This window comes from Amblyomma americanum, chromosome 1 (assembly GCF_052857255.1).
Source record: "Amblyomma americanum isolate KBUSLIRL-KWMA chromosome 1, ASM5285725v1, whole genome shotgun sequence".
Classification (NCBI taxonomy): domain Eukaryota; kingdom Metazoa; phylum Arthropoda; class Arachnida; order Ixodida; family Ixodidae; genus Amblyomma; species Amblyomma americanum.
In genome coordinates, this window is record NC_135497.1 from 362,382,194 (window position 1) to 362,408,374 (window position 26,181).

A 26,181-nucleotide genomic window follows, 5' to 3' on the forward strand; every position below is an offset into this window, starting at 1 on the left:
ATCCCATACCACTATCGTCCTAGTCAGGCAGGTTCCTTCCTCCCGCCTCTATTTTGTTTTCCTCTCCTCCCGATTCTGCCAGACCACACCAAACATTCTTATTACATATTGGCTAATTTATTCGCATCTATTCACAATTGCGCTTACATCATTCCGCCGTCGGGATGCGGCCTCTCGTCTCGGCATCCACCAGCCGTCTGTCCCGTTCTTCTCGCTAATCTCTCCTGTCCTCCCGGTCCTCCATTCCAGCTTGCTCTCTCTCGTCCTTGCTTCCTCGCTGCTCTCTTCAGTATTTTCCTTGTGAAGGCATCTTCATTGGTTCCCGCAGTCCGACGACCATTACAAAGGTGCCGCCTCGCCCAGGCGCAGACCTTGCTCTTATCGGGAAAGACCCTTCTCCGGCGTATTTTGCAGGGACCAGCATGTAACCCGGCCGCCAGCCGCGTACCCGGCGCCAACTACCGCCTCGTCGGCCAGTGCACGCGGCCGTTTCTTAGGCGCGCCGGATCGCCCGCGCGTACACTCACATAGCCGCGGCGTCCTTGTGGCTGCCGATCGTCTTCGGGCCTTCGCCGTCCTTCAGGCACCGATGCCGGCCCCCCTTGACCCCACTCGGGAAGGGGGTCTCCCATCTGTTGTCGCTTCAGCCGCGCGGACGCCCACACAAACACACTGCTCGTTTCACTCGTCCGGAGCGAGCCAACGGACGCGCCCGACACCTACACCCCCACTGTGATGCATGCCTTCACGGAACGCATCACACCACACCAGTGCGCGGCTGATGTCCCGCGATCCCTCCCTGGGCACTACGAAAGCATTAAAGCAAAACGGCCGGATTGACATCGTCACCTTTTTTTTACCCTGCTCCCCTTAACCACGGAGCTGGTGCTACCAGCCTTGGTAGCGCATCAGCTGTGGCCTTGTAATTTCGCGTTTCTCGCTCGATTTCCAATTCTACAATCTAATTAATTCTGGTCGCCTATTAATGACCGCAGCTACGACCTCTCAATGCTGCTCTGTGCCTTCGGCCCTCTACGGCGGAGGGTAGTCAGTCGGTCCCACGCGATCGTCCGTACTATTCAGCTTAAAGGGTGTCTCGCCTGGCGATTGTTTCTTGCGTCCTCTGTCATACGAGCCCTTAATGAACTGCGTCTGGTGGTCTTTGCAGTTTTGACGGCAGCGCCTTTTCTCGACGAAACCTTGTTACCAATTTAGCGTACGTTTACTCCTCTGGTGCGTCTTTTCACGGTTCGCACAGAGTCTTTCACTATCCGAATCATTTCCGCTTGCCGAAATTCCGGCAGCGCTGACTGCATGCGCGGCCGACCGCCCACTTCGTCTCCATGGTTCAGTTGTGCGCCTTATTCGATCGTACAATGCGCATCTTCGCTCATTTGCTCGCCGACGCCCGTGAGCATCATGTCACCAATTTTTGCGCGCTGAAAGCTTTCCCTTTCGGTGCGGGTTTCAATCGGGCTGTTCCTTCCTTCAACACCTGCACCGCCAACCTGAACCACTACGGTGACATTAGCGGCTACAACTGCGCCAACACATTTTTTGTTTTTGTCGCCACCGTGAATCAGCGCGGGCACTTCTGGCACTGTTTCCTCTAACATCTACACATGCGCATGTGGCGCAACGAGTGTGTTTACACCCGGCACTAACCTGCCCAACGCAGCACAGGCAAATGCAGTCGTAGCTGCGGTCACAAGAACACATTCGGGCGCTCCCAAAAACTCCGAAGGCACATACCCCCAGCCTGTTTGTACTTCTCCCTCGAAGGCACCAATCAGATCAGCCTTTGCCTGGGTACGAAAACCGATCCTCCCCGGAATATTCTCTGCGCTTCAACTGGGATACCCCGGGAATTTGCCTTCTCCAAAGCTCAGGGAGATCTCGCCAAGTCCTCAAACACTGAGGTGCCTCAGTAGCCGTGCTGCCACTTTGGAACTTAGCATTCCTCGAAGTATGACAGAATTCTTTTTCTGTGCGTCAATTTTCATGGTATCTGCTTCCCAACAAACAAAACCTTCTCAAAATCTCTCAGAAATATCCCATCAGGACATTCGGAATGTCCCCACAAGGTGCTCATTTTTTCCCGAAGACATCCAGAAAACGTCCCCACATCTAGCCGTGTCCAAAAAGTTGTGCGCCCCAGGTACGGCCCCAAAAGGTTAATGCTAGATTTCTCGACTCTGTCTCAATAAAATATATTTCTTCTTTCTTATGCAGACTTCAGGCATCTAAAGGCACATATTTGCCAAATTTTAGGCACATGCTTACGTTACAGGTGATGTAATGCATCTCTCCACATGCGTGAATGCTTGCTGGCTAGGCCATTCAGAGTTACCTGTTTACATGAAATGTGCTTTAACAAGATGAAAATTTGGGCTGGTTCGTGCATGATCTTGTGACGGGAGCAGCGCAGCACAATACATAGAGAGAGGCGGGACACGACGCTGAATAACAACCAGATTTTAATGCACATTCTTCGAATATAGACATCTCGCTCGTATAAGAAGGAAAAAAAAGGCATGAAAAACGCACAAGATGTACACGTGGTGAAATAGTAGGGCATCACACGCAGATAATCAATTTCGCTGTCACGAAGCGCTATTGAAGGTATGCAGACACATACGTCGCTCTTTGGTCGGATGTTTAAGGCTTCTTCAATCTCCCTGATTCGTTGATCAAAATATGACTGGATGACCATTGTGGTGATAAGCTGCGGAGCGCATTGATGCTCTCTGCAATGTTTTGCTAATTCACTGCTGATGGCGCCATTTAGTGATCTCTCAAAGCCGCTCATTCAAACAGCGCACTGTTTGACCAATGTAGGCGCGTCCGCATGACAGGTATTTCATAAACGCCGCTTTTCACACATTTCACATGTTTTTCCCGGTGTTTTTTCTTGCATTAATTTTTTCCTTTGCTTGCTATTGACTTTAACGAACACGCTTCCTAACTTGTGTGCTGACATAAGCACTTTTACACCAGCTCTTGCTCCTACCCTTTTGAGACTGTGCGAAATACCATAAATGCAAGGAATGACCGCGTACGGCTTCTTTTATTCTGATGTGGTTGTGACATATTTTCTGCCTCTAAGTGCTCGTAAATCCCTTCTGCAACACTGCATAGCAGTCTCGTTGGGCAACCTGCTGCTTTCAGCGGACGGTTCTGGGTGTCAAAGCTGCCTTGAACTTCATGATGACAGGATCTCGTCAATGCCGCTCTCATTGCTGTTTTTTTCTACCCCCGCTTGATAATCTTGGAGTTCGCAGATGTGTAGGGGAGCAGTCTCTTCTAGCTTCGTGGTCCGTACCGCCAGCATATCTGAGCGCCTAGAAAGGTGAGCGTCAAGAAATCGCACAATTTTGTTTTCTTGGAGTTCACTTGTTATCTATAGTACTAGTTCTTCTAGTCCTTAGAAAAAGCAGCAATAAGAGCTGCATTGACGAGATCCTGTCATCATAAAGTTCATGGCAGTTTTCACGCCCAGAGCTGGCGGCTGAAAGCAGCAGGTTAACCGACGAGACTGCTATCCAGTGTCGCAGAAGGGATTCTGCAAGCACTTAGAGGCAGAAAATATGTCACAACCACATCAGAATAAAGGAAGCCGTACATGGTCATTCCTTGCATTAATGGAATTTGCCACAGTCTCAACAGAGTAGGAGCAAGAGCTGGTGTAAAAGTGCTCACGTCAGCACCCAACCAATTAAGAAGCGTGTGTGCCCAAGTCAACAACGAGCAAAGAAAAATCAATGAAAGAAAAATCACCGGAAAAAAACATGTGAAATGTGTTGAAAGAGGGTTTGTATAATACCTCTGTCATGGAGACGCACCTACATTAGTCAAACAGGGCGTTGTTCGAATGAACGGCTTCGAGAGCACAAAAGATCACTAAAGGCCGCCATCAGCAGTGAATTAGAAAAATATTGCATAGAGCATGAATTTGACCTGCAACTTAGCAACGCAATGGTCATCACGTCATATTTTGATCAACGTACCAGGGTGATTGAAGAAGCATTCAACATCTGTCAAAAGAGCGACGTATATGCGTCAGTATACTTTCGATAGCGTTTCGTGACAGCGAAATTGATTATTTGCGTGCACTGTTCTAAACTTTTACCACGTGTACATATTATGCGTTTGTCATGCTTCTATTCTTTCCTTATTGCACGAGCAAGATGTATAGATTCGATTGAACGTGGATTAAAAATCTGGTTTTTAGTCAGCGTTGATTCCCGCCTCTCTATGCTTTGCTTCGTCCTGCGCTGCTCCTGCCACAAGAACATGAAATTGCCAAAATTTTATACACAAGGAAAATATGAATTCAAAAAGGCGCCCAATCCCGACCATATAACAGGAAATAGCAGCGCAACACAGATGCAATTTCAGTTTATTAGATGTGCTCTTTGCATTTAAATGAATACAAACAGGAGACGCATATACATGCACCATTTAACACACAATGTACGGAGCACTTGGGCACCAGCATATAATAATCGACAAATTTTTCTCTAGCTCTGAAAAATCTGAAAAAATAAAGCAATAAAAACATAATACAGGCTGAAAGTTGATGCACCTTAGGCAAACATTCTAAAGGGTACAAAAGCACAGATGCACACGCAAAAGCAAACGCATGTAAAGAGCAACCTGGGTGCCAAAAGAAAAGACGAGATGGGCGTACGATACAGATAAGTGGATTCAGGTCACGGATATTCTGCAGAGTGAAACATCCCTGTGGCTTTGCCTCTCGCACGAGCCTTGGGGTAAGCTTGAGCGTGTTATCAAAACAGGAAAAAAAATTAATTCTATGAGGCGAAAATAAAAAAAATGAGCTTAAACCAACATACCTTGACGACGTTGCCAACGGAAACGCGGGGATGAAATAAAATGCTGCAAATATATACATGAATTCAACGGAGCCATCTGTCCTGCGCCTTCTCACGGCACAGCGAACGCTCAAACATACGCCTTACATCCTCGTTACACCCCCGTTTCAGCTACGCGATGGGCTTCCACCATTTCCGTCGTCGTATTGTGTATCCCTAGCTCTAGAAGTCTCTCAGTGGCTGTACTCTTGGGTAGATGAAAGGCGGATTTGTAGGTTTGCCTAATGAGGCACTCTACTTTGTCCTTTTCTGATTGATGGAGATGTAAGTAAAGTATAGAGTAGACGATACGACTCAGGACGAAGGCTTGAATCAACCTCTTGAGGTCCGCCTCCTTCATACTCTTGTGCTTGTTCGCAATAGGCTTGTAATCTGTTTTTCTGGCTGACGCAGCCAATGAGTTTGTTTAGAGTGACGGTGTCCCTACCGTTGTTTTGAATGTGCATGCCTAGAACACGGAGGGTAGCTACGTCGGGAACCGGGACCCTGTCTACACGCACTAAAAACGGTGGGATAGTGCTTTTGGGCAAATAGCGACGCCTGATCACCAAGATCTCCAATTTTTGAAGGAAACATGAAAGACCCGCGCTGCCGGCATAGCGGACGACGGTGTCTGCCACCGCCTGCAACGTCTCCTCCATTTCTCCATCCCTTTCCGTCGTGACCCATAGGGTGAGCACGTCGGCATATAAAAAGTGTGAGTGGTTGGGGATGGCCGAGAGAGCTCTAGCCATCGGGATTAGGGTGATGTTGAAGTACCGAGCCTTCCGGGGTTCCTTTACAACCTAGGTGGAAGGTGTAGATTACGGAGACCCTATCTGTATATCCGCCGTCCTGTCAGACAGGAAGGCTTTGATATAGCTATTAACTCATTCATTTGCGTTCAGTCCGGAGAGAGAGTTTAGTATTTCCTCGTGGTCGACAATGTCGAATGCCTTGGTGAGATCAAGAGCCAGGATGGCCCTAGTTCTCTTCATATGGATTGGGCTTAGCACTCCTTCGGAAATGCGAAGCACAGTGTCCGTGGCCGAGTAATGAGGCCTAAAGCCTAGCATTGTGTCTTGGAAGAGACTGTTCGTGTCCTTGTGGTGCTGAAGGTGATTGAGGACCACATGCTTCATCAGCTTACCCATGCAAGATGGAAGCGAGATGGGTCTGAGATTCTGTAATCCCAGCTTCTTGCCGGGTTTCGGAATGAAGACAATCTTCGCGTGCTTCCAGGATTGAGGGAATTCTCCTTCCCGCCAGCATTCGTTCATGAAGTCGGTGAGCGTCTTCAATGACTTCCCGTCGAGGTTGCGCATGGTGCGATGTGCGACTCCATCCTTGACAGGAGCGGAAGAAGTACGGAGTCTGTGAAGGGCTGCTCGCACCTCTTAATCCGCAATTTCCTCGTCCAGTCCAGGATTGGCGATACCCTCATAGCTCGGGAGGGGTTCCTGAGGGGACATGTCGAAGTATCTGTTTCTCAGCTTCTCCAGAAGATCGTCATCCGTAAGGGGGCTCTCGTGAAGGATACGTATTATGTCCTTGCTGTGGGTGGACTCGCAGTTCTCCAGGTCTAAAAGATTGCGGAGAAAATGCCACGTGTCCTTCAGTCCCAGTTTACTGCTCATTTGATCGCAAATCTGGCCCCATTGCTGCTCGGTCAAATTTTGCGCATGGCTCTCGATGTCCTCAGCTAGTCGACCTATTCTTGGGTGTAGATCACGATTGTGTTTTTGAGTTAGCCATCTCCTCTGAAGGCTCTTTTACGCTTGCCACATATAGAGGAGACGACTATCCACCGACGACATCTCCTCCGGTGAGGGAATCTCGTGGGTGGCAGTCTACACATCCTGTATGAGACTCGAGGCCCAATCCTCCAGGTTGTCGATAGTGGCAGGAGGAGTGTGCTCCTATAAGGTTCTGAACCTATCCCAGTCTGCGATGCGAGCCTGTCTCTTGTTCTTTCCCTCCAGAGAACCCTGCGTAACGATTGACATGACGATGTAGTGGCCACTCGCGAAAGTTTCCAGAGTGTTGATCCACTCTTCGTTCGAAATATTCTTGCCTAGAGTGAGATCCGGGCAAGTGTTCGCTCCTACACTGTTTCCAATCCGTGTAGGCGTCGCGGGGTCTGTGTACAGGGTGAAACCCGTGTCCTGTATGTGGTGCCATAAATGCGTGCCCTTCTTATTATTCCTCTTGTATCCCCAAGCTGCGTTGAAATCCCCCGCCACAAGGAGTGGAGAGGATCCAGCCTGCACGACCACCTTATTTAGGGCAGCGATGATGAGGGGTAGTCAGTTTTTGGATTACTGTGCTCGTTAAGGATGTAAAGGAGCAGAGGCCTCTCTTTTGCGGGAGGAGCTCAATCAAGAGGCGGTCCAAGTCAATGCCGTCGAGCGGGTATGTTATTGCGGTCAGATTCCTCTGAAAGAGGACAGCCGTGTATGGTTTACTTATATCTGGAGGGGAAAATTACTTATGATTCGACAGTTTCACCTCGCAATGGGCCTCGTGCAGAGCCATCACATCAGGAGCTTCTGGTTCTAGGTTCTTGATGCCAAATTGACGCAGAAAGACTGCATAGAAGAAGCTCCTACACAACCAGTGCCCGAAAAATTTTCATGATTATAAGTTCATTCCGGCTACATTTAAACTCACAATCTCACAAGCGAAAGAAATTTATGAATCCGAGCATTTCTATTTCCTAACATAATCAGGACATCATCGCGCACTTTTCAGATCCTTAAGATCGCGGAAAAAAGATTCCGGTTTCAGAAAATTCACCCTCATGTGTTCTGACCCCGCAAGAAGCAATAGAAACAGTTGAGACAATTTCCAAAGGACGCGTTTCTCGTCTGTACTTCCTTAGCGCTCCGCGTTTGTGACGTCAGTGGACCTGATTCAGCATGTCCCCCTATAACCCTTCCCAAGCTTTCCTCGATAGTGTTGAGGTTACCAACTGCTGCTCCTGGCTCTGATGAGGTAACATAAAAAAATGTTAAGTATCCTCTTTGAGGAGTCTCCTAATTGGCTAGAATAGATGGTTAATTTTTCCATTAAACGTGCATGGATTCCTCCTGAGTGTAAAATCGCAAAAGTGATCCCTTTACCTAAAAACAATAGTGGTGGCTATTCTCTGGATAATATTAGACCCATTTCATCGACATCAAACGTGGTTAAGTTAAGTGAAGGGGTCATACTCCTACATGTTTCGGAGTTTGTGGACCGCAATATTATGCTTAGTCCCTGTCAAATTAGTTTCTGTCAAAAATGTATCATATGGAATGCACACACCGACATTGAGAGTCGTATCCTTGAACGGCACCAAGAAATGATTTCTGCATTGGTGACATTAGATGTAGCGAAAGCTTACGACAGTGTGTAACACTAAATATTATTGCAAAGATTGCATAAGCTTCAATTTTCTAGTTATTTAATTGCGGGGATATCTGCGTTTCTAGAAAACAGTTTTTTTGTATACTAAATTGTGTCAATTCTGGAAGATATGAACAATCCAGGGGTGCTCCACAAGGGGCAGCCCTGTCGCCTGTGCTCTTTAATATTCTAATGAACTCTATTCCCAGCCATCAAAACATTCGCACGTACGTCTATGCGGACGGCGTTGCATTTTTCACTGCTGCCGCTGACATTGAATCTCTTTATGTACGCCTGCAGTCGTACGTGAATTTGCTTGAAAGTTGGTTTTCTGACTTACGACTCGCCATAAATGTAAACAAGTGCGCTGTACTTGTTTATGAAATGAAAGATCCTGTTCACCTGTCTCTCATTTACCAGCGTCAAAATATTCTTCAAGTTAAGACATTAAAATATCTTGGTGTATTTACGACGACAGCCTCACATGGCGCTCTCACATTGAACCTTGTTGCAGCGCAAGGGGCTCGTGCTGTGGGCATGTTGCGTAGATTAAGTAATCCCCGGTCTAGAATGCAGAGAGATTCACTTTTGCTGAGTTCTGTTTTGTATGTCCGACCAATTTTGCAATTTGGATCTGTTCTGTTTTCTGATACAGCTGCTAACAAAATTCGCCCGCTCGTTCTTTTGGAGCGGGAAACGCTTGAGTTGTGTCTTGACCTCCCCAAATTTCTGGCCTATTACGTGCTTTATCTTGAAGCCCGTATTCCTCCTTTATTATCTAGATTTAAATTACTTGCTGTTCAGACTACCTAATGATATATGAATCAAATTTACACCGCTTCTTGTCAGTTTTTGTTGCTAGCCGACTTCCTTTTTTGGAGTCCACTGGCCTAGATTTCATGCCCCGCAGGTAGTTATGCTACAAAATTTTCTTGATCTTTTGAAGGTTCTCCTATATAACATCCTTCCGACAAAAAACAGTGAGTCCTCTGTAGAAATTGTCTATGATGACATTTTCCCAGAAAACGCTAAGCATTTACCACCCCATATTTTAAATGAATAATTAGAAGACCATTTACAAAGCCTAACTATTACTTTAACAATAGCTACTGACGCCTCCCAATTAGATGAAAAGGCAGGGGTGATAATATATTGCCCGCTTCTAGATTGGTCTTTTTCTGGGCGGCTTCCCGGCTACACCACAATTTTCTAAGTGGAGTTTCTTGCAGCGGTGCTTGCCCCTCGCAAACTAGAGCCATGTTTCTCTTGAGTGGATGTCATTACAGACTCTATATTTGTGCTCTTCCCTTTCTTCGGCCATTGATTTGCCAATCTTGAACACCTTCCATTCATTACTTACTCCGCATTTGAGCCTTGTTCGCATGATATGGGTTCCAGGTCATAGCAGTGTGACAGGCAATGAAGTTGCAGACTGCCTGGCAAAGGCGCCCCTCAATGGCCCCGTCCTACCTATCTCTCCGGCTACAGCGTACATCACAGAAGCGAGGTGTCGAAGACAGAATTTGTTAAGAATGACAACTGGATCTCTTTCAAGATCTGATGATTACCTGCTCCTGAGGTCTTCGTGGAGCTGGAAACCATGCCATTCACGGCAACTTGAAATATCTCTATCAAGGCTCTGCTTCCGGATCAAACCCTTAAATTTTTATTTGCACAAGTCTGGGTTGGCACTTTATCCCTTCTGCGTATTCTGTGGTGAGCACAAAACCATACACCATTTTTGGTTGTTTTGTCACCGTTACACCATGAGGAGAAGACGGTATTTAGAGCAGCCATTACAAGACCATGGCCTTTGTTTGAGCAGCCCAGTCATATTGTCGTTTGAACTCGCCATACTTGGGTACTGCCGCAAATCTGTTTTCTCCGCCGTCCAAAATTTTTTAATGGAATCAAAGCGGCTACTTCGGTAACTTTTTCCAATAATATTTTTATTGTTACAATTATCATTATTATTTACACACTCGGTTATAATCCTCAGTGTCGATCTCGCCCGTGCGTTATGCCTTTCCCGTTTTGTTTCGCCGTTCCTTTTTGTCTATTTCTTCCTTCCTCAGCATTCATTTGATTTTCGTCCAGGAAATATATAACTAAAAAACTCTCTGTGCCCCTCAATTCTTGGCCAATCCCCCTATGTGGGCATGTGTCATTGTGTGAGGGCAACAACAACTTCTTTTATATCATGCAAAGCCAACTTTTCCAAAAATACATTCTTCTGAACTGTATTTCTTGTACAGCACCAATTTTTACGCCCCCTTCTTTTATATCACGCAGAGCCAACTTGCCCGACAACACGCTCTTCCTAAGACATGATCTACGGTAAATCTACAATTCAGTAGGAGTCCTAAACCTTCCATTGAAAAGGTGATTAGTACCCATTTTAGTAACGTAATCTCATCCGCTATAGGTTTTCCTTCTACCTTTTCGAAGTCGTCGCAGCTGCGGTACACTGCGCTCCTACAAGTTCACCAGCAGATGTATCGTACAGTTTCATCTCCGTTTTTACCTTCTGCCAACACCTAAGGCATATAATTTAGTTTTAGTCTAAGAAGGCACAAAGAATGGACATCTTTATGTACGAGGTTCAACGTAACCTGCCAGCTGGATACCTCGTGCTGTTCCTAATGCGGAACTGTTTGATTGAGAATGCTTTTATTCCAGCCAAACTGAAGGTTGCCACTGTTAAGCCTTTATATAAACGAGGCTCATTCAAGAAAATTGAGAATTATAGGCCCATATCTATCTTACCTGCCATAGCATATATTCTTGAAAAGCACTTATTCCTAACTATGAAACGTTTTGTGCACAAAAACCGAACTCTTACAGAGTTCGGTTTTGTCCCTGATAAAAGCACTGTTTTACTCCTAGCGAAAATTTCTGACAATTCACGTACACTGCTTCTGATAATTAATCTGTTACTTTTGCTCTTTTCTTAGGCGCAAGTAAAGCTTTTGATTACGTAGCACATCTTTACTTGTGAACAAGATGGATATATTGGTTTTCAGGTAAATCTCATAATTCTTTGGGAAACTACTCTTGCAACCGTTCTAATACGTAACTCCTCCCGCTGAAAACTGTTTTATATGTTAATAACTTGTCTTATCTTATTGATCACTCTAGATTATTTCATTATGCAGACGACACCGTTATTCTCTGTAATCACTCGCGTTTTGAAAGTGCTATGGCCTCCCTACAAACTGATGTTCTTCCTGTGCCAATCCGGTACATCAACAGGTTACTCTCTGTCGATAAACGAAAACTAAACTGGTCTTTTTCCATAACCCTCAGAAATAAACTGACCTTCTTCCACCGTAATTTTTCATGTATCTGATTGCCGATGTACGTCATTTAGATTTCAACGAGTATTAAGTATTCCGGTGTCACTTTTAATCAACATTTATCTTGGAACGATCACTTCAATTGTTTATATTAAAAACTTTGCAATCTTTAATCCATATTATTCAACACACGTTTTCTGCCTCCTTTTCCAACACGGAAACTAATAATCAATGCACTTGTGCATAGCGCACTAAGATATGAAATTACTCTTTTCTCTCACTGTTATTTCACTTGGCGCTGCAAGATCAACTTAGTCATGAAACAAGTTTTTGGTCTTCCGTTTACAATACTGATATTCCACCGGGCTCCAATCTGTTCTCCTCACTAGTGATGCCTTGACTGGAAGCACTTTTTTTTCAAACCATCATCATTTCTTGCTTTGCCGCACGGAATTTTTAGTTCCACATTTACCGATCTGTGCATTTCGTCACAACTAATTGTATTCTTTTCCAAGATGTTATACCCGTTAGGGCCGTTCTCTAAGCAGTAATTATGGTCCTATGGTATTTAAAACTTTGCCAAAGCATTTGTATTCTGTACCGACAAAGTATGCGTTGAGGATGCATCGGCGCATTACGTTCTGCAACCTTGATTACTTAAATTGCTGCAAGTACAATTTCAATTCGCTGTTCCCATTTTATTTTGTATTATTTGTATATCCTGATGTATTGAAAGTCAGCCATTGACGGCTGGTTTACAGATCCACAAGCCTCTACGGCTTGGGCTGACCTGTCTTTCATTCTAAATACTTATGTCACCAATAAAGGCTTTATTATTGATTAATATTAAATGTGGTGAGAGAGAGAGAGAGAAACAACTTTATTGATTCGAGCTTGACGTCTGCTTAGACGCCTTCGATGGGAGTGGTTCTCTCTTCACGGGACCCATATGCTTCCCTAGCCGCCTGGCCCCTGGAGATCAGGACGAGCTGGTCTTCCACGGCGGTCTCCCATCGCTCGGTAAGGGAGGGTGAGATTGGGGTGGGGTAGTGGGGCAGGTAAGAGGTGGGGAGATTTCCTTGTTGAAGTTGCATACTCCAATGACATGTTGGAGCGTGCCTAACTTCGCCTTGCAGAAATCACATTCCTTCTCGTACCTTTCCTGGTACACCTTGTTTTGAAGGTAAGGGTGCGGGAAGGATCCTGCCTGTATCTGCCTGTAGATCCCTTGCTGTTCTCTGGTAAGCGATTTGTGAGGATCGGGGTAACGTCGCCTCTCCGTCTTGTATTAGTTCGTAATGTCCTTATAACTAATAATTGACTGTGGCTCACCTTCTTCTGCCCGGTATTCCATCTCTTGGGCGAACTGGTGGGCAAGTTCGTTGCCCTTCAGCCCAGAGTGAGCCGGTGTCCATATCAACTCAACTTTCCTTTCAGGAACGTCTCGTTTACTTTTGAGAATTCCTAGTGCCGCAAGGGACACCCACCCCTTTCTGTAATTGTTATACGCCTTTTGCGAGTCAGTGACAATTCTTCCAACTTTGGGCTGCGCGAGTGCTAGCGCTATCGCGGCCTCTTCTGCCACCTCTGGAAAAGACGTCTCAATAGAGGCGCAGGTTACGAGCATATCCCGCGTCGTAACTGCCAGCGTGGCTTTCGATGAAAACTTGGGTAATGAAGCGTCTGTGAAGAGAGTGATGCCCTGTTCTTCTAAAAATGTGTTAAATGTGTTAAATGTGGTGATATTTTCTACCTTTCTCCACACAGAACGGGAGCATGGCACACGATATTCCTGCTTGTGACGTGTTCCAGTGCCTATAACGCTTCATTCTAACCGCTGTTATTGGTTACCCTCTCTTGGTGGGGCACATACCTACCGTGGGGGATAGCCCAGGGTGAGTTGCACAATCAGGCAGTTGTGAAACATCGACTCATTTAGGTAGTCAAAGTTGAATTTTGTGTTAAATATCATTTGGAAAATTATAACAAAGGAGTCTCCCTGATGCACTGACAAATCATGCAGATAATCCCACACTTGTTTTAGGACATATCCCCTGGCGCTTACCCAAAGGAGAAATGAACCTGAATAGAAAGAAGAAGCCCTAACCGAGAGAAGGGAATCTGCAGATAAGCTTTTCGCAGAGAAGTAAACCGCCAACAGGGGAAGAAAAAGTGATAAAGTGTTTCAATTTCGCCGCATGCTTCACAAAGGTTCGATAGAAAGAGCCCTGATCGGCACAAATAAAGATTTAGTCGTGTTAGTTTGCAATGCAAGAGGGTCATAGACACCTCGCATTGCCGTGAACTACATAAGCGCACACTTCAACAGAATGCTAAATGCGGAAAATCCGCTGTAGCAAGGACATGCTGGCTCATGACTCAAGGAATGCAGTTGCAGGAGCCGTTGAAAGCGGGCTGTTGTCAACTGCACAGTTGCAGTATTCGGAATAAATGGCACCACAGGTCCACAACGGACAAACGTTGCTAAAAGATCAGCCAGCACATTAGCATCAATGCCACAGTGTCCAGGTATCCAGTGAACACGCACTTCTGTAACATTTGAAGGGATGAAAAGTCTTAGGGGCGGCCTCGAAAAGTGTCCCTCGAGCCTTCGAGTGCAGTCAGCACATAAAGACTGTTAGCAAATATAATGATCGTCTTCGCTATTTCATGCACGGCATGCACTTTCGCTCTGCGCAAGCAAAAATTGACGGCGGTTTAGCATAATATTACTACTAATAATAATAATATATGGTTTCTGGGGCAAGGAAATGGCGCAGTATGTCTCATATATCGTTGGGCGCCTCAACTGCTCCGTAAGGGAAGGGATGAGAGAGGGAGTGAAAGAAGAAAGGAAGAAAGAGGTGCTGCAGTGGAGGGCTCCGGAATAATATCGACCACCTGGGTATCTTTACCGTGCACTGACACCGCACAGCACACGGTCGGCTTCGCGTTTTGCCTCCATAAGAACGCAGCCGCAGCGGTCGGGTTCTAACCCGGGAACTCCGGATCAGTAGCCGAGCGCCCTAACCACTGAGACACCGCGGCGAATCGGTTTAGCATTGCTAAACACGCTAAACCAAAATATTGGGCAAATTAAAGCACAGTTTTTTGCAGGTGGAAACCACCGCCACGTGCCTCAAATCACGACAGATGTCCACTGACTCAGGGAGCCTCTTATGTGTCTTTCTTTTCCTCAAAAGCAAAAGAGTCTATGCCTTCTGCTGGTTTTAAGAAAGGAAAAGGAGCATAACTGCCTCCTAAAGGTGGACGCCACCGCCCACTGACATCGCGACTGAGGTGGCCACTGCTGGTGTTGAAAATTGAAATTAGCTTTTGGGGAAAAGAAATGCGCAGTATCTGTCTCACATACCGGTGGGCACCTGAACCAAGCCGTAAGGGAAGGGATAAAGCAGGTACTCAGAGAAGAAAGGAAGGAAGGTGCCGTAATGAAGGGATACGGAATAATTTCGACCACCTGGGGATCTTTAACGTGCACTGACATCGCACAGCACACGGGCGCCTTTTTGGCGTTTCATGGAGGCAAAACGCAGCCACCGCGGTCGGGTATGAACTCGATAACTCTGGATCACTAGTCGAGCGCCCTAACCACTGAGCCACCGCGGCGAGTTACTTCATCGGTTTCTGCAGCGCGTCTCACTCGCTTGCGTTCTCTATTGTTGGCGGTGCTGCCGTTCTTCCTCGGTTTCACTTGGTTGGGCTTCGCACAGACCGACTCCTGAAACCCAGGGACTGCAGCCAGAAGTGCTTACGCATTAAGCTCAGCTAAACGTGGTTTTAGCAAAATCGTCCCGACGACTCCGGCCGACTCGCTCCCTCCGTAGCAAGGACTGCTATAGGAATGCCGCCAGAGCGGCACCGGCTCCTTTTTCCTGCAAGAGGCGAGTCATGTGGTTAGTCACGTGGCCTCAGCTGCCAAGACGGCGCTCGGCGCAGCGGTCGACATCGCGGCAGCAAGTGATGTGGCATGTCATGTGACTGTCACGCCTGTACCGATCCGCCACTTCGCGGTCAAATTACGGTGCCGATGACCTTGGCTTGACTTGGCCAGTAAAGCTGCCTCTCTAAGAGGGCACTCAATGGCAACAACGTCGCCGTCGTTTCTGAGACCGCCGCGGCGTCGTCTGTTGTTGCCAGGAAGAAAGAAAAGGAAAATGCACAGGCCTGCTCACTGGCTCAAGCCGAGCCACAATCGCTACCACGTGCAGATAGTAGGAGGGTTGAAAGATGGGATAGAAAGACAGGATAGTAAAGACGCGCTACAGACAAGGCCGATCCCGGAGGCAGTGCAATACCGGGCCAACCGATGGCGGAAGTGAAGCAACCTTAAAACTTTTCGCCACATTACCAAAAATAAGTCCAATTGAACCCTTAACAGATACTCTACGGGGCGGCCGAAAGTAAGCTCCTTAAAAGATTTTCTTTGCTTTTTGACTGCCCTATATTTAGAATTTTCGAAAGTATTCGCCAAAATAGCCGGTATATTCAATCAACGCAGGTGGACGACAGGACATTAAAATATGAGCCCCAGCGGCTGTTTTGCGACAGCCAGATGACGAATATAAATATAAATGCGAATGCTAATGTTTTATGATCGAGGAAAGGAAAGGCGTAGTAACCGTCACACTCCAAGTGGACACATTACCAGCACCGCTAGTGCAATGATAAATGTTGGAATGGACGCAGTGAGAAAGATGTTCCATATTGGAGGGCTCGGGATTAATTTCGTCCGCCGGGGTTCTTTCACCGTGCGCTGATATTGTACGGCACACGGGAACAATGAAAATAAAAATTGGATTTGGTGGAAAACAAATGGCGCAGTATCTGTCTCCCATCTCGGCGGTCACCAGAACGGCGCCGTAAGGAAAGGAATGAAGGAGGGACTGAAAGAAGAAAGGAAGAAAGAGGTGCCGTGGTGGAGGGCTCCGGAACAATTTCGACCGCCTGGGGATCTTTAACGTGCACTAACAATGCACAGCACACGGACGCCTTTGCGTTTCGCCTCCATCGAAGCTTCTCCCCAATCCAACGTACCAATCTTTCGCCTTTCAAGGCACACGGGCCTGTTAGCACTTTGCGTCCATCGGAATGCGGCTGTCTCGGCCAGCAATTTAACCCGCTACATCGTACTCTGCTGCCCATCGCTGTGACCACAGAGCCAACATGGTGGGTATAAATAAAAAAAGTGAAAGGAGATAATATATATATTTTATGAGGAAAAGAAAGGCGCAGTAGTTGAAGCATCATTAGAGGTTGATGATGAAAGCATTGTAATTGGAACTACCATTCATGGTCGGTCTGCCTATTCCGGGAGCCCGTTGTACCTTGCTGCTGCTCTAGCCCTTTCGGTTAGCTTCGGCTCAACATTCGGGTCTCAGACGGACGGCGTTTACTCCCATCGCTCCACCCCCCTCCCCAATCCTTGGTTCTATCATCACTTCTATTTCTTTGTTTCCTTGACAGGCTCATACCATGAGGCATAGGTCCGCCTCTATGCCACAGTGTGCGCATTGTGGCGCATAGTATTCAGTAGTAGGCTCTTAAAGCATTAAATAAACAAAAAAATTGTCTTCTGGGTCTGAAGTCTTTTTGGGCTCATTACATGCTGTTTGTATTCTTCTAAACGTTATTCCTTCTTCCTTTTTTAGTTCATCTGGACCATGGCGATGACTCAGTCGTATGGCGCTCGGCTCCTGACCCGAAAGACGGGTTCGATTCCGGCCGCGGCGGTCGTATTTCGATGAAGGCAATATTCTAGAGGCCCCTGTACTATGCGAAGTCAGTTTACGTGAAAAAAACCCAGGTGATCGACATTTCCAGTGATTTTGTCTACGGCGTCCCTTATAGCCTGAGTCGCTTTGAGACGTTAAATGTTGTTGTTAGTGGCTATTTATTAATAAAATAAGAATGGAAGGAAAGATGTTGCTAGCCGCGCATCTGTCATCGGAACCTGAAGCGCCTGAGCGGCGACTAGCGGGAATAAAAGAACAGGGAGAGGGAAAGAAAGGGGGAGCGATAGTGAGAAAGTATAGGGGTAGGTGGTAATATACACTATGTACAAATAAATAATATGGAATTAAATGCGGGATGCTGCGCCACGCATGATTAGAGTATCGGTGCACGGGCGTCCAAATGCTTGGTGGGGAGGGGAAGGGGAACGGCCGGTCGCGGCCCACGCGTTGTCTTCCACGCCGGAACAGATTGGGTTGTCTAGCGCCAGGCCGAACGTCGCGCGACCATTGTCTGCGTGTGGGAGCATCGACTCTCGCACTCTCTCCCTTGGCCGTCACGCGACGACGTTAAATCTCAATGCACCAGAAACCAACCAATCTAGTTCTTCATCCGTTGGCACGTAATCCAGTAGTGTTGGGTTGAGGAAACGAGAGCGTTGAGGCGCCAACCGGGCAGCTTTAATCCAGCCCAGCGAATGCCGGCACGAGCACGAGACGCGTCACAGCTGCCGCCAGCCTCAGGCGGGCACACCGCCGCGCAGCCGAGCCAAGCCACGCAAACGGCCTAGCCACTGCATGTGACTACTGCCTATAACACGTACAATATCAGCGAACACCTGAAATATTAAAGGAACGCGCCGCGCAAGGCAATGAAGACGAGGAGTTCTTAAACGCTACCGCATGCCAAGAGCACGTTCTGCCGCGTGCCAACAGACCCGTCTCGAGCTGCAGGCGCTGGCACCAGGTCGACGCTCTTTCCGAGGGCCGACCGCTTTCAATACTGCAGCCCAGTTCCAGGCCAAGGCGTCGACTGCTGGCAGCACCGCCCCATGTAGGCTGCTATGGCGCTCAATAACTCGACCGCACGCATCGACGGCGAGCAGAACCATGTAAGCGGGGAGACCGAGCAGTTTTGGGACTTCTGCTCGATACCTGTGCAGTATGAGTGCGTGGTTCCATCCGCGCCGCCACCTTATGACGCGTCATTTTGCACGAGCGACACGGACATGGCGCCGTTGCTTCCCCCCACGGACACTGCGCCTCGACCAGCTCGCTACACGCATCGCAGGAGGGACTCAACGCAGCACAGCATGCTGCCATACTGCTTTATATGCGGGCAAGAGTTTGAGAAGCTGGATCATTTGCAGACCCACATGAAGGAGCATGCACCCTTCGCCGGGGATAGTCCACCGCCGGTGTCTCAAGACCACGCAGCCCCGCTGCCCGTGCCCCCGGATCAGGAGCTTCCGCCACTGCCGCCGCCTCCTGCCTCTAGTGGCAGCTCATCGGGCAGGGATGCTGGCCGGCTACTGCCATATCCATGCACCGCGTGCTCCAAAAGATTCAAGCAGGTAGGCCACCTACGCAACCACCTCCGCCTGCACACTGGAGAAAAGCCGTACGAGTGTGAGGTGTGCGAGAAGAAGTTCACGCAGAGCGGCCACCTGATGAGCCACTCGTGCATGCACTCAAACAGCCGCCCATACCAGTGCAAGCATTGCCTCAAGCGCTTTACGCAGAGTGGACACCTGGCCAACCATGTGCGGATGCACTCGGGCGAGCGCCCCTACGTTTGCACCGTATGCTCCAAACGATTTAAGCAGTGTGGCCATTTGTCCAACCACTCGCGGCTACACTCGGGCGAGCGACCATTCCAGTGCAGGGTGTGCACGAAGAGGTTCAAGCAGAGTGGCCACCTGAAAAACCACATGCGCATACACACCCGCGGCCAGCCGTGCTCGTGCTCGGTGTGCAACAAGCGCTTCACCAACGCTGAACACTTGAGCAACCATATGCGCATGCACATGGGCGAGCATCCGTTCGAATGCCTCGCCTGCGAGAAGTCCTTCACTCAGAGTGGACGCTTGGCTCACTACGTGGGAACATCGAAGGGCCCCTCCTCCACGCGCAAGGACAGCGGCAGTCAGCCTCCACGGAAGGCTCCGTTCATAATCCGGCTGACCCCAGCCTCTCCGCAGAAGCAGCGTGAGACCCCGGCGGACCCCCACGAGAGCCAGCCGACTGTGAACACCCCTCCCGGGCCTGCCCAAGGAGTGGAGCCGCGCCACCTGTAGACCTCCGACACCAGAGGGGAAGCGTGGCAGCGCAGTCATCTACGCCCAGGGATCAGGAAGCCGCGGATCGGGAGACTGATCGGGAGACTCTCCTACCTCGTCTGTGCACAATTAGTGCTCACTAAATACATCATCGAGGTAGCCAAATGGTGACTGGCGTTAAATTGTTTAATAGTGGAGCATAGTTTTAACAAAGTCCAAGGGGCCCCGCAATTTATTCGTCTTAGCCGTTGCTACGTTAAAGCCGTAGATGACCTTGGCCACACCCGTCGCATGTCAGCGACCTTTTGTCGCCGCGTAGGCCGAGGACAACATAGCTGGCGCTAAGCCTGCCGACGATGTTTGTCGAAGGAGCCTTCAATCCACGCACCGAGCGCCCTCGATGCTGCCGAATATGGGTGCACCAACCGAGCATGGTAGCATCGCAACTTGCGCACGTATAATACCGCGGCACCTAGAAAGCGAGTCGTGGAGGGATAATGCTACTGATCCGGAGTTCCCGGGTTCGAACCCGACGGCGGCGGCTGCGATTGTATGGAGGCAAAGTGCTAAGGAGCCCGTGTGCTGTGCGATGTCAGTGCACGTTGAAGATCCCCAGGTGGTCGAAATTATTACATCTTAAAAACAAGATATAATACATGGAAGTCTACGGGAGCTTTCAGGGAGAATACCTATTCCTCTATTATGTTCACTGTTTTCTTATAAAGCGTTTTCTGAAGCTTTATATTCGGCTATTATTGTTACGTATTTTTCTTCTGAACATTTAATTCTAAGCTATTCGCGCGTAACCACGACTCTTAACCAGACACTAGTTTACACATTAATTTTATTGGCTGCAGATTGTAGACTCCAGCCATTGCTGTCCCTACATTCCAAGAGAAAGGTTTGGGGGCAGGGAGAGGGAAACTCTGGACAGAATTTAGTTTGAGCATCAATATCTACTGTAAAACTCTTCGCCTGTTGTTGAGACTTGGGCAGGCCATACTTGCACTGCCATTTTCTGCATAGTATCGCGATAGCCTTAGTCTGTCGTCAAAGTCTAGGAATAATAATATTATTAGCTACCTTCCTTCTGCGGAATTATCCGGCAAGTCTCGATTAGCTTCCGCCATCGGAGCCCCTGGACTAGGGGCCCTGACCACCCGGCACCTGCGAATTAATCTCTCAAATAAATGTTTTTTTTCTCTCTCTCTTCTTCCCTTCAGACTCTGCTGCATCATTTCATGACAGCACCCTTAATAGAGGCCGGTGATATATAAGCACAAAGAAAATAGAATGTTATTAGCGCTTATTAACTTTTGACGCCTTTAGGACATGTAATGCGAAGACAAGATAACCGGTGGTCTTTAAGGGTAACAGACTGAATACCAAGGGAAGGCAAGCGTAGCTGTGGGCGGCAGACAGTTAGGTGGGCGGATGAGATTAAGATGTCTGCGGGCACAGAGTGACCGCAGCTGGAAGAGGTCAGGGTTAATTGGAGAGATATGGGAGACGACTTTGTCTTGCAGTGGGCCTAGTCATGCTGATGATGATGACGACACAGATAAAAGACATTAAGCAGCTGTTTGTCATGTGCTACGACTAGGTATGAAGGAGAGCAAATATCTAATAACTTAGTTTACAGAAACGGTCATAGCGACCCGTAGCAGACTGACAAAGCCCTACTATGATGAAAACGCCATGGACAAAGAGTAATTTGAATTTGAACTGCTAAGCTCAATACAGATTCTGAGAAAATACAACTCAGTCTTTCACCTGTGGTTTGCTGATGGCGGATGTCAAGTAACAGCAGTGGTAGCAGTGAAAGCACAGAGGAACTGTGCTAGCTCAGCTGTGCCTGGGCACAGGGTTCACTGTTGATGCTTCAAATCACTTTTTTATTGCCTACGAAATATGCTTGTGAAGCTCTCAGGAAACACCTGATGTTTCTTTTTCTCGTCTTTCTGTACCTATCTCTAAAGCATAAGAATGTTATGTGCCAGTACATTGCGAATTCATAATCTGCGCAGGTTGGTTATGATAGTATTGTTTTCTGTACAAAAATAACCAAGGACAGCTAATGCTGTCAAACTTATCACCGTGACCATAGGCTGATTTCAGCAAGAACCAGTTCATCTTCTTGTGTTGAGGGCCAGCTGGCCGGAAGGGGTCCATTTGTAACCTTTACAAGAACAATTGTCAGTTCACCTATATTGGTTCGGCTTCTCTTAGTGGTGGTTAACAGCTCCTCTGTATTCATGGCGGTACTTGTTGAGTATGTGGAACGATTATAATCCAGCGCATTCCAAACTGCTTCCCTTAATTTTAACAGCACCATAACAGCGCAACAGAAAAAGTTTGTGTTTTTAAGCACTAGATTCTCCGCATCCAGGCGGGCTTCTCCTGCATGGTGTGTGTTCGAATCCCATCCCCGTCGCTAATGTGGTGGGGCGAAGGCCCCGGAAGAACAGAGACCAGGCTCCGGGTCGAGTGGTATACAAAATACCCATTATTTGGCAAGGAAGCCGTTATTTATACTCTTTGGTCACATTACACTTATATCAGCATATTACAACGTACACTTCTACAAATAAAAGACAGGCAATCCGCTAAACCGAAACAAGAACCAAAACCACATATATAACACGTGGGGACATGTCTTCCCTAGCAGCCGCCAGGGCGCCTTCGTATTTTGTGCAGCGGCGCGGAGGAGAACGAAGTGGCTGCCGCGCCAGCAGGCGAGGCAGATGGGTCGCTGCCCCTGCACCAGCAGGCACGTGGCCGTCCGACGTGTTGATTGCGCTGGGCGCGGCCCGGTAAGCCACCACGGCGGCGACTTGTGGCAAGGAGCCAGCGCCGGTGGACCGGCGCTGGGCCGCCATGGCGCGCGTGGCAGTCAAGGGTGTCATGCTGTCGCGCCAAAAGGAGCTGCCAAAGCTTCCCGTGCCGCCCCTCAGGGAAACTTTGGAGCGGCTCTGGCGCACACTCCTGCCCATCCTCAGCGACCAGGAGTTGCAGGCCAGCCGAAAGGTGCGTCAGAAGTGGGGGCATTCCTCGGAACAAATGTCAAGCTGGCGGCTTCGCTTTCCGCACTTTGCGGGCACTGGGCGTCGCGGTGACGCTTGGTAGCCAGAACGTTTTGCAGTACGCCCAGCTCGCAGGCAGTTACCCGCTCCGGCGTAGATTGCGTACGGTGGTGATTATGGCTCTCGGCTGCTGGCCCGAAAGACACGGAGTCGATCCCTGCTGCGGCGGTAGAATTTCGACGGCGGCGAATTTCTAGAGAACCGTGCACTGTGCGATATCAGTGTACGTTAAGGAACCCCAAGTGGTCGAAATTTCCGGAGCCCTTCACTACGGCGTCTCTCATAGCCTGAGTCGCTTTGCGACGTTAAACCTTCATAAACCAAACCGAACCATATATTGCGTACGGTGGTGATCGCGTAGGGGCCCCCTTTTACTTCTACTTGACAACTTGGCTCTGTTTGACAAGCCATCCGAAAAAATAAAAAAAATTAAATAGTTGCCGAGTGCTTCCCCACCTTTCAATGACTGTCGGCTGATTTTGGTAATATTGGAAGCACTAGAAATATTGTCGGGGCTATTACTGGGAAGGGCGAAAACTCATGTGAGTCATTCAGAACATCTTATTCATAAAAAGATGAAAAACGCGCGCATCCTCACGGCGTTGTTCGAATAGCTTCTTTAACACTTTTCAGCGGTCATTTTGACATCACCTCCGCTCATTCGCAATTTTCCTTGTAGTTTCTGAAGCCGAACTGAGTGTGCCATTGTCGCACCACCACGCGAGATGAGGCTTTTTTTATTGTGTTTAACCACTGTCACGGAGTAAAGAAAACAAATCACAGAGAGGATAGGAACTCCTGTCCACGTACATGCGAGCAGCGCGGAAAGTTGCGCCCTTTTCATCGCCTGCTTGGTGGCACCAAACATGCTCTGAACGACATGGATGTACAATCTAGCGCGGCTTGCTTTTCTTCGGCAGGCCATCGATAAATTTGGAGAAGCAGGAGGAGAGGGCGAGTACCTGCACCGGATGCTGACCTACCGATACAAGCGTATGGACAACTGGGTACGTGGACGCTGGTTCTGGCGCGTCGTGGGCGCGTAATCCTTCAGGAGATAACGCGCGCTACAACATATAGGACAAGTGTATCCTTTGCGCCTTCCTCGGAACCTCAGGCACAGGCAGAGGACACAGTCCGCGGTAACGACAAAAGCGCTTGCGAGCCGCGTTAAATACCGCAGGCGAACAGAGTACAGAGTTAGTAGAGTGGAGAGGTGGCGAGTCGGTACATGATTGCAGAAAGAAAATCAACGCAAAAGACGGAGACGCAGAAGAGAAACGCAGGAAGACGATAGACTATCGACTGCATTTATTTCAGAAGCGATCACATTTATACCCTTCAGTATCAAACCACGCTTGCGCACACGTGACATATTTACAAGGTAGATTGCAGCATCACAGACCAACATAATGGCCGCAATCATTGTGCAGCGCGTTACGTTACGGAGTTTAGAATAGACTAACCGTCGCGTTACTTACAGATCGATCTGCTTGTTTAACGATATGGTATGCTTCTTGAATTTCCCCTTGACTCTAGTTTTACTGCGTCCAAAAATTGTTGTCTTCTTCAAGACAGGAGTATATTTGTGCTTCCTGCAATGTTTACAAATTTGCCCCGTCATCTGAGCAAAGCGACCTTTCATGCTCTCTGAGCCGGGTGTTAAGACAGCGGCCAGTCTGCCCGACGTACATATTCCCGTAGGATAAAGGTATGCAGTACACTATCTCAGTGGCACAGGTGACGTATTTGAATTCATGATTGATCGTGCACTGTGAAATTTTACTTTGATCGTTTCTGAAATAAATGCGGTCGATAGTCCAGCGTCGTCCTGTGTTCCTGTTCTGTGTCTCCGCCCTTTGCGTTGGTTTTATTTCTGTACAGAGTTAGGAGTGGGGTACTTCGACAAGTGAATACTAGCCCGAAAGCACTGCCTCAATATTTTTCCTTCAAAATAGTCGCCAAAGAGGTCTAGCCATCGTTGAGGCCTATTGAGGAAAAAAATTCAGGGGCACTTTGTTGACCTAAAGTGCGGTTAGGCGAAATCCTTTAGCGCGGTGTTGCTGCTTGTGTCACTGATGTGTGGGTGAGATGTTAAGTACACAATTCTTTGTGCATCTTAAATGCTGGAGACGCTGACGGCCATTTGGAAGGCATCCATCTGATGCGACGCCTTTCTGCAAACACTCTCCAGCGTTCTAGACAAGGAGAACTACATATGCGTTGGCAGGAAAAAGCGTAGTCGATACCACGCTCAGGTGCGGAAAGGCAGGATTGTGGTTCGAATCCCATAGTGCACAAAGGTTTGTTTTTTCTTATCGAGGTGAAGAGTGTCACGGAGGAAACGGATGGACGGACACTGCGAGTATGAGCCATTAAAGGCTATCGCCTTAAAATGCTGGAACGCTGATGCCAGAGGCTGTGCCCTTGATTTTTCAGTTGCATTCCTGGTGCAATATTCTTGTTTCTGTACCCTTTAACTGCATACGAACAATTGTGCGTTCCGCGCGCACGTGGAATTTTTACGTGGTGCAGCTATGCGTTATAGCTTCAACATTATGTAAGGTGATTAATTCTGTGCTTTTGATTTCGAGCCTGTAGTTTCACATCAACGAGAAAATGGAGAAACCCAAGAACCATGGGACTCCTTCCTTATCACACCCTCTTAAACTGAGCACTCCTCAACAGTATAAGGCTAGTCTCGGCCGCACCTTACCATCATCCCCAACACTGCCAGTCTCTCAGAGGACGGCCCTGCTTGTTGCGATCAATTCCTCCAGATTATTCAAGTACAGCAGGACAGCACCAGAGTTCTCTGCCGCATGAATGCTGCGGACATGGGAAATCGCGTGTGAAAAGTAACGACCACAAGAAACAGCTCTAAAGAGTGTGCGAAACAAAAGGCGGCGTACGGAGTGCTTACCCGAGTTACTCGGGTTACTCGAGTTACTCGGGTAAGCTCGGGAGAAGCGACGCGAAACCTGCAACCGCTCGGCTAAGATCGGAGGAGCGCTGCGCCAGCTGTAGCCAGTGGGAGGTGGGTGGCAGTTAAAGATTTCTCGGGAAGAGCAACACGGGTCGCACTATCCTGACCTGGGGCTGTGACAGAATCAGCCACCTGCCAGTGCGGAGGCCCATCGCTTAACCGCTGCGCCGCGCTCTGGTAGTGGCATGAAGACTCGCCGCCATCTATGAACGAGTAGAGAATGACCAATTCTGCATATATTGGCACTAACACACTAAAGCTATCGCTTCATAAGCTGAGGGCGGAGATTAAAGGCATCTCCAATTGAATAATAAACACATGCTTTCGCACGTCTAATTCCCTTTTTTAAACTATCACTTTTTAAATATTAGTTTTAGGGTCACGTGCTTTTCGTTAAGCTGCAGAGGGGTCTACGAAAAAGCCGTTCCATTTTTTTTTCATCAGAATATCTCCTATAGGTCCTGTTTTTCAGCATTTAAGATACCCCGCAAAATATGAAAACAAAAAGCCGCCACCGCCTGGAAGA

The 26,181-nt window shown here is 48.1% G+C and overlaps 2 protein-coding genes across 2 annotated transcripts in view; both read left to right on the forward strand.

Annotated features, from left to right (window-relative positions):
* The first annotated feature begins 18,279 nt into the window (after positions 1-18,279).
* On the forward strand, positions 18,280-19,684 carry LOC144100915 (uncharacterized). Its single transcript, XM_077633831.1, has one exon. It carries the CDS (start codon positions 18,372-18,374, stop codon positions 19,602-19,604), a length of 1,233 nt encoding a protein of 410 aa, XP_077489957.1. The 5' UTR covers positions 18,280-18,371; the 3' UTR covers positions 19,605-19,684.
* Positions 19,685-22,318: 2,634 nt separating this feature from the next.
* The window catches only part of LOC144100921 (carnitine O-acetyltransferase-like), a 52,577-nt gene continuing 48,714 nt past the window's right edge, over positions 22,319-26,181 (forward strand). Inside the window, exons 1-2 of the mRNA XM_077633845.1 lie at positions 22,319-22,613; positions 23,590-23,676. Of these exons, the coding sequence (XP_077489971.1) occupies positions 22,464-22,613; positions 23,590-23,676 (237 nt within the window). The 5' untranslated portion in view covers positions 22,319-22,463. The remainder of the gene's footprint in view (positions 22,614-23,589; positions 23,677-26,181) is intronic.

Bases quoted from the DNA above. Each gene is read 5' to 3' on its own strand.
- LOC144100915 (XM_077633831.1), top strand. From the start codon at position 18,372: ATGGCGCTCAATAACTCGACCGCACGCATCGACGGCGAGCAGAACCAT.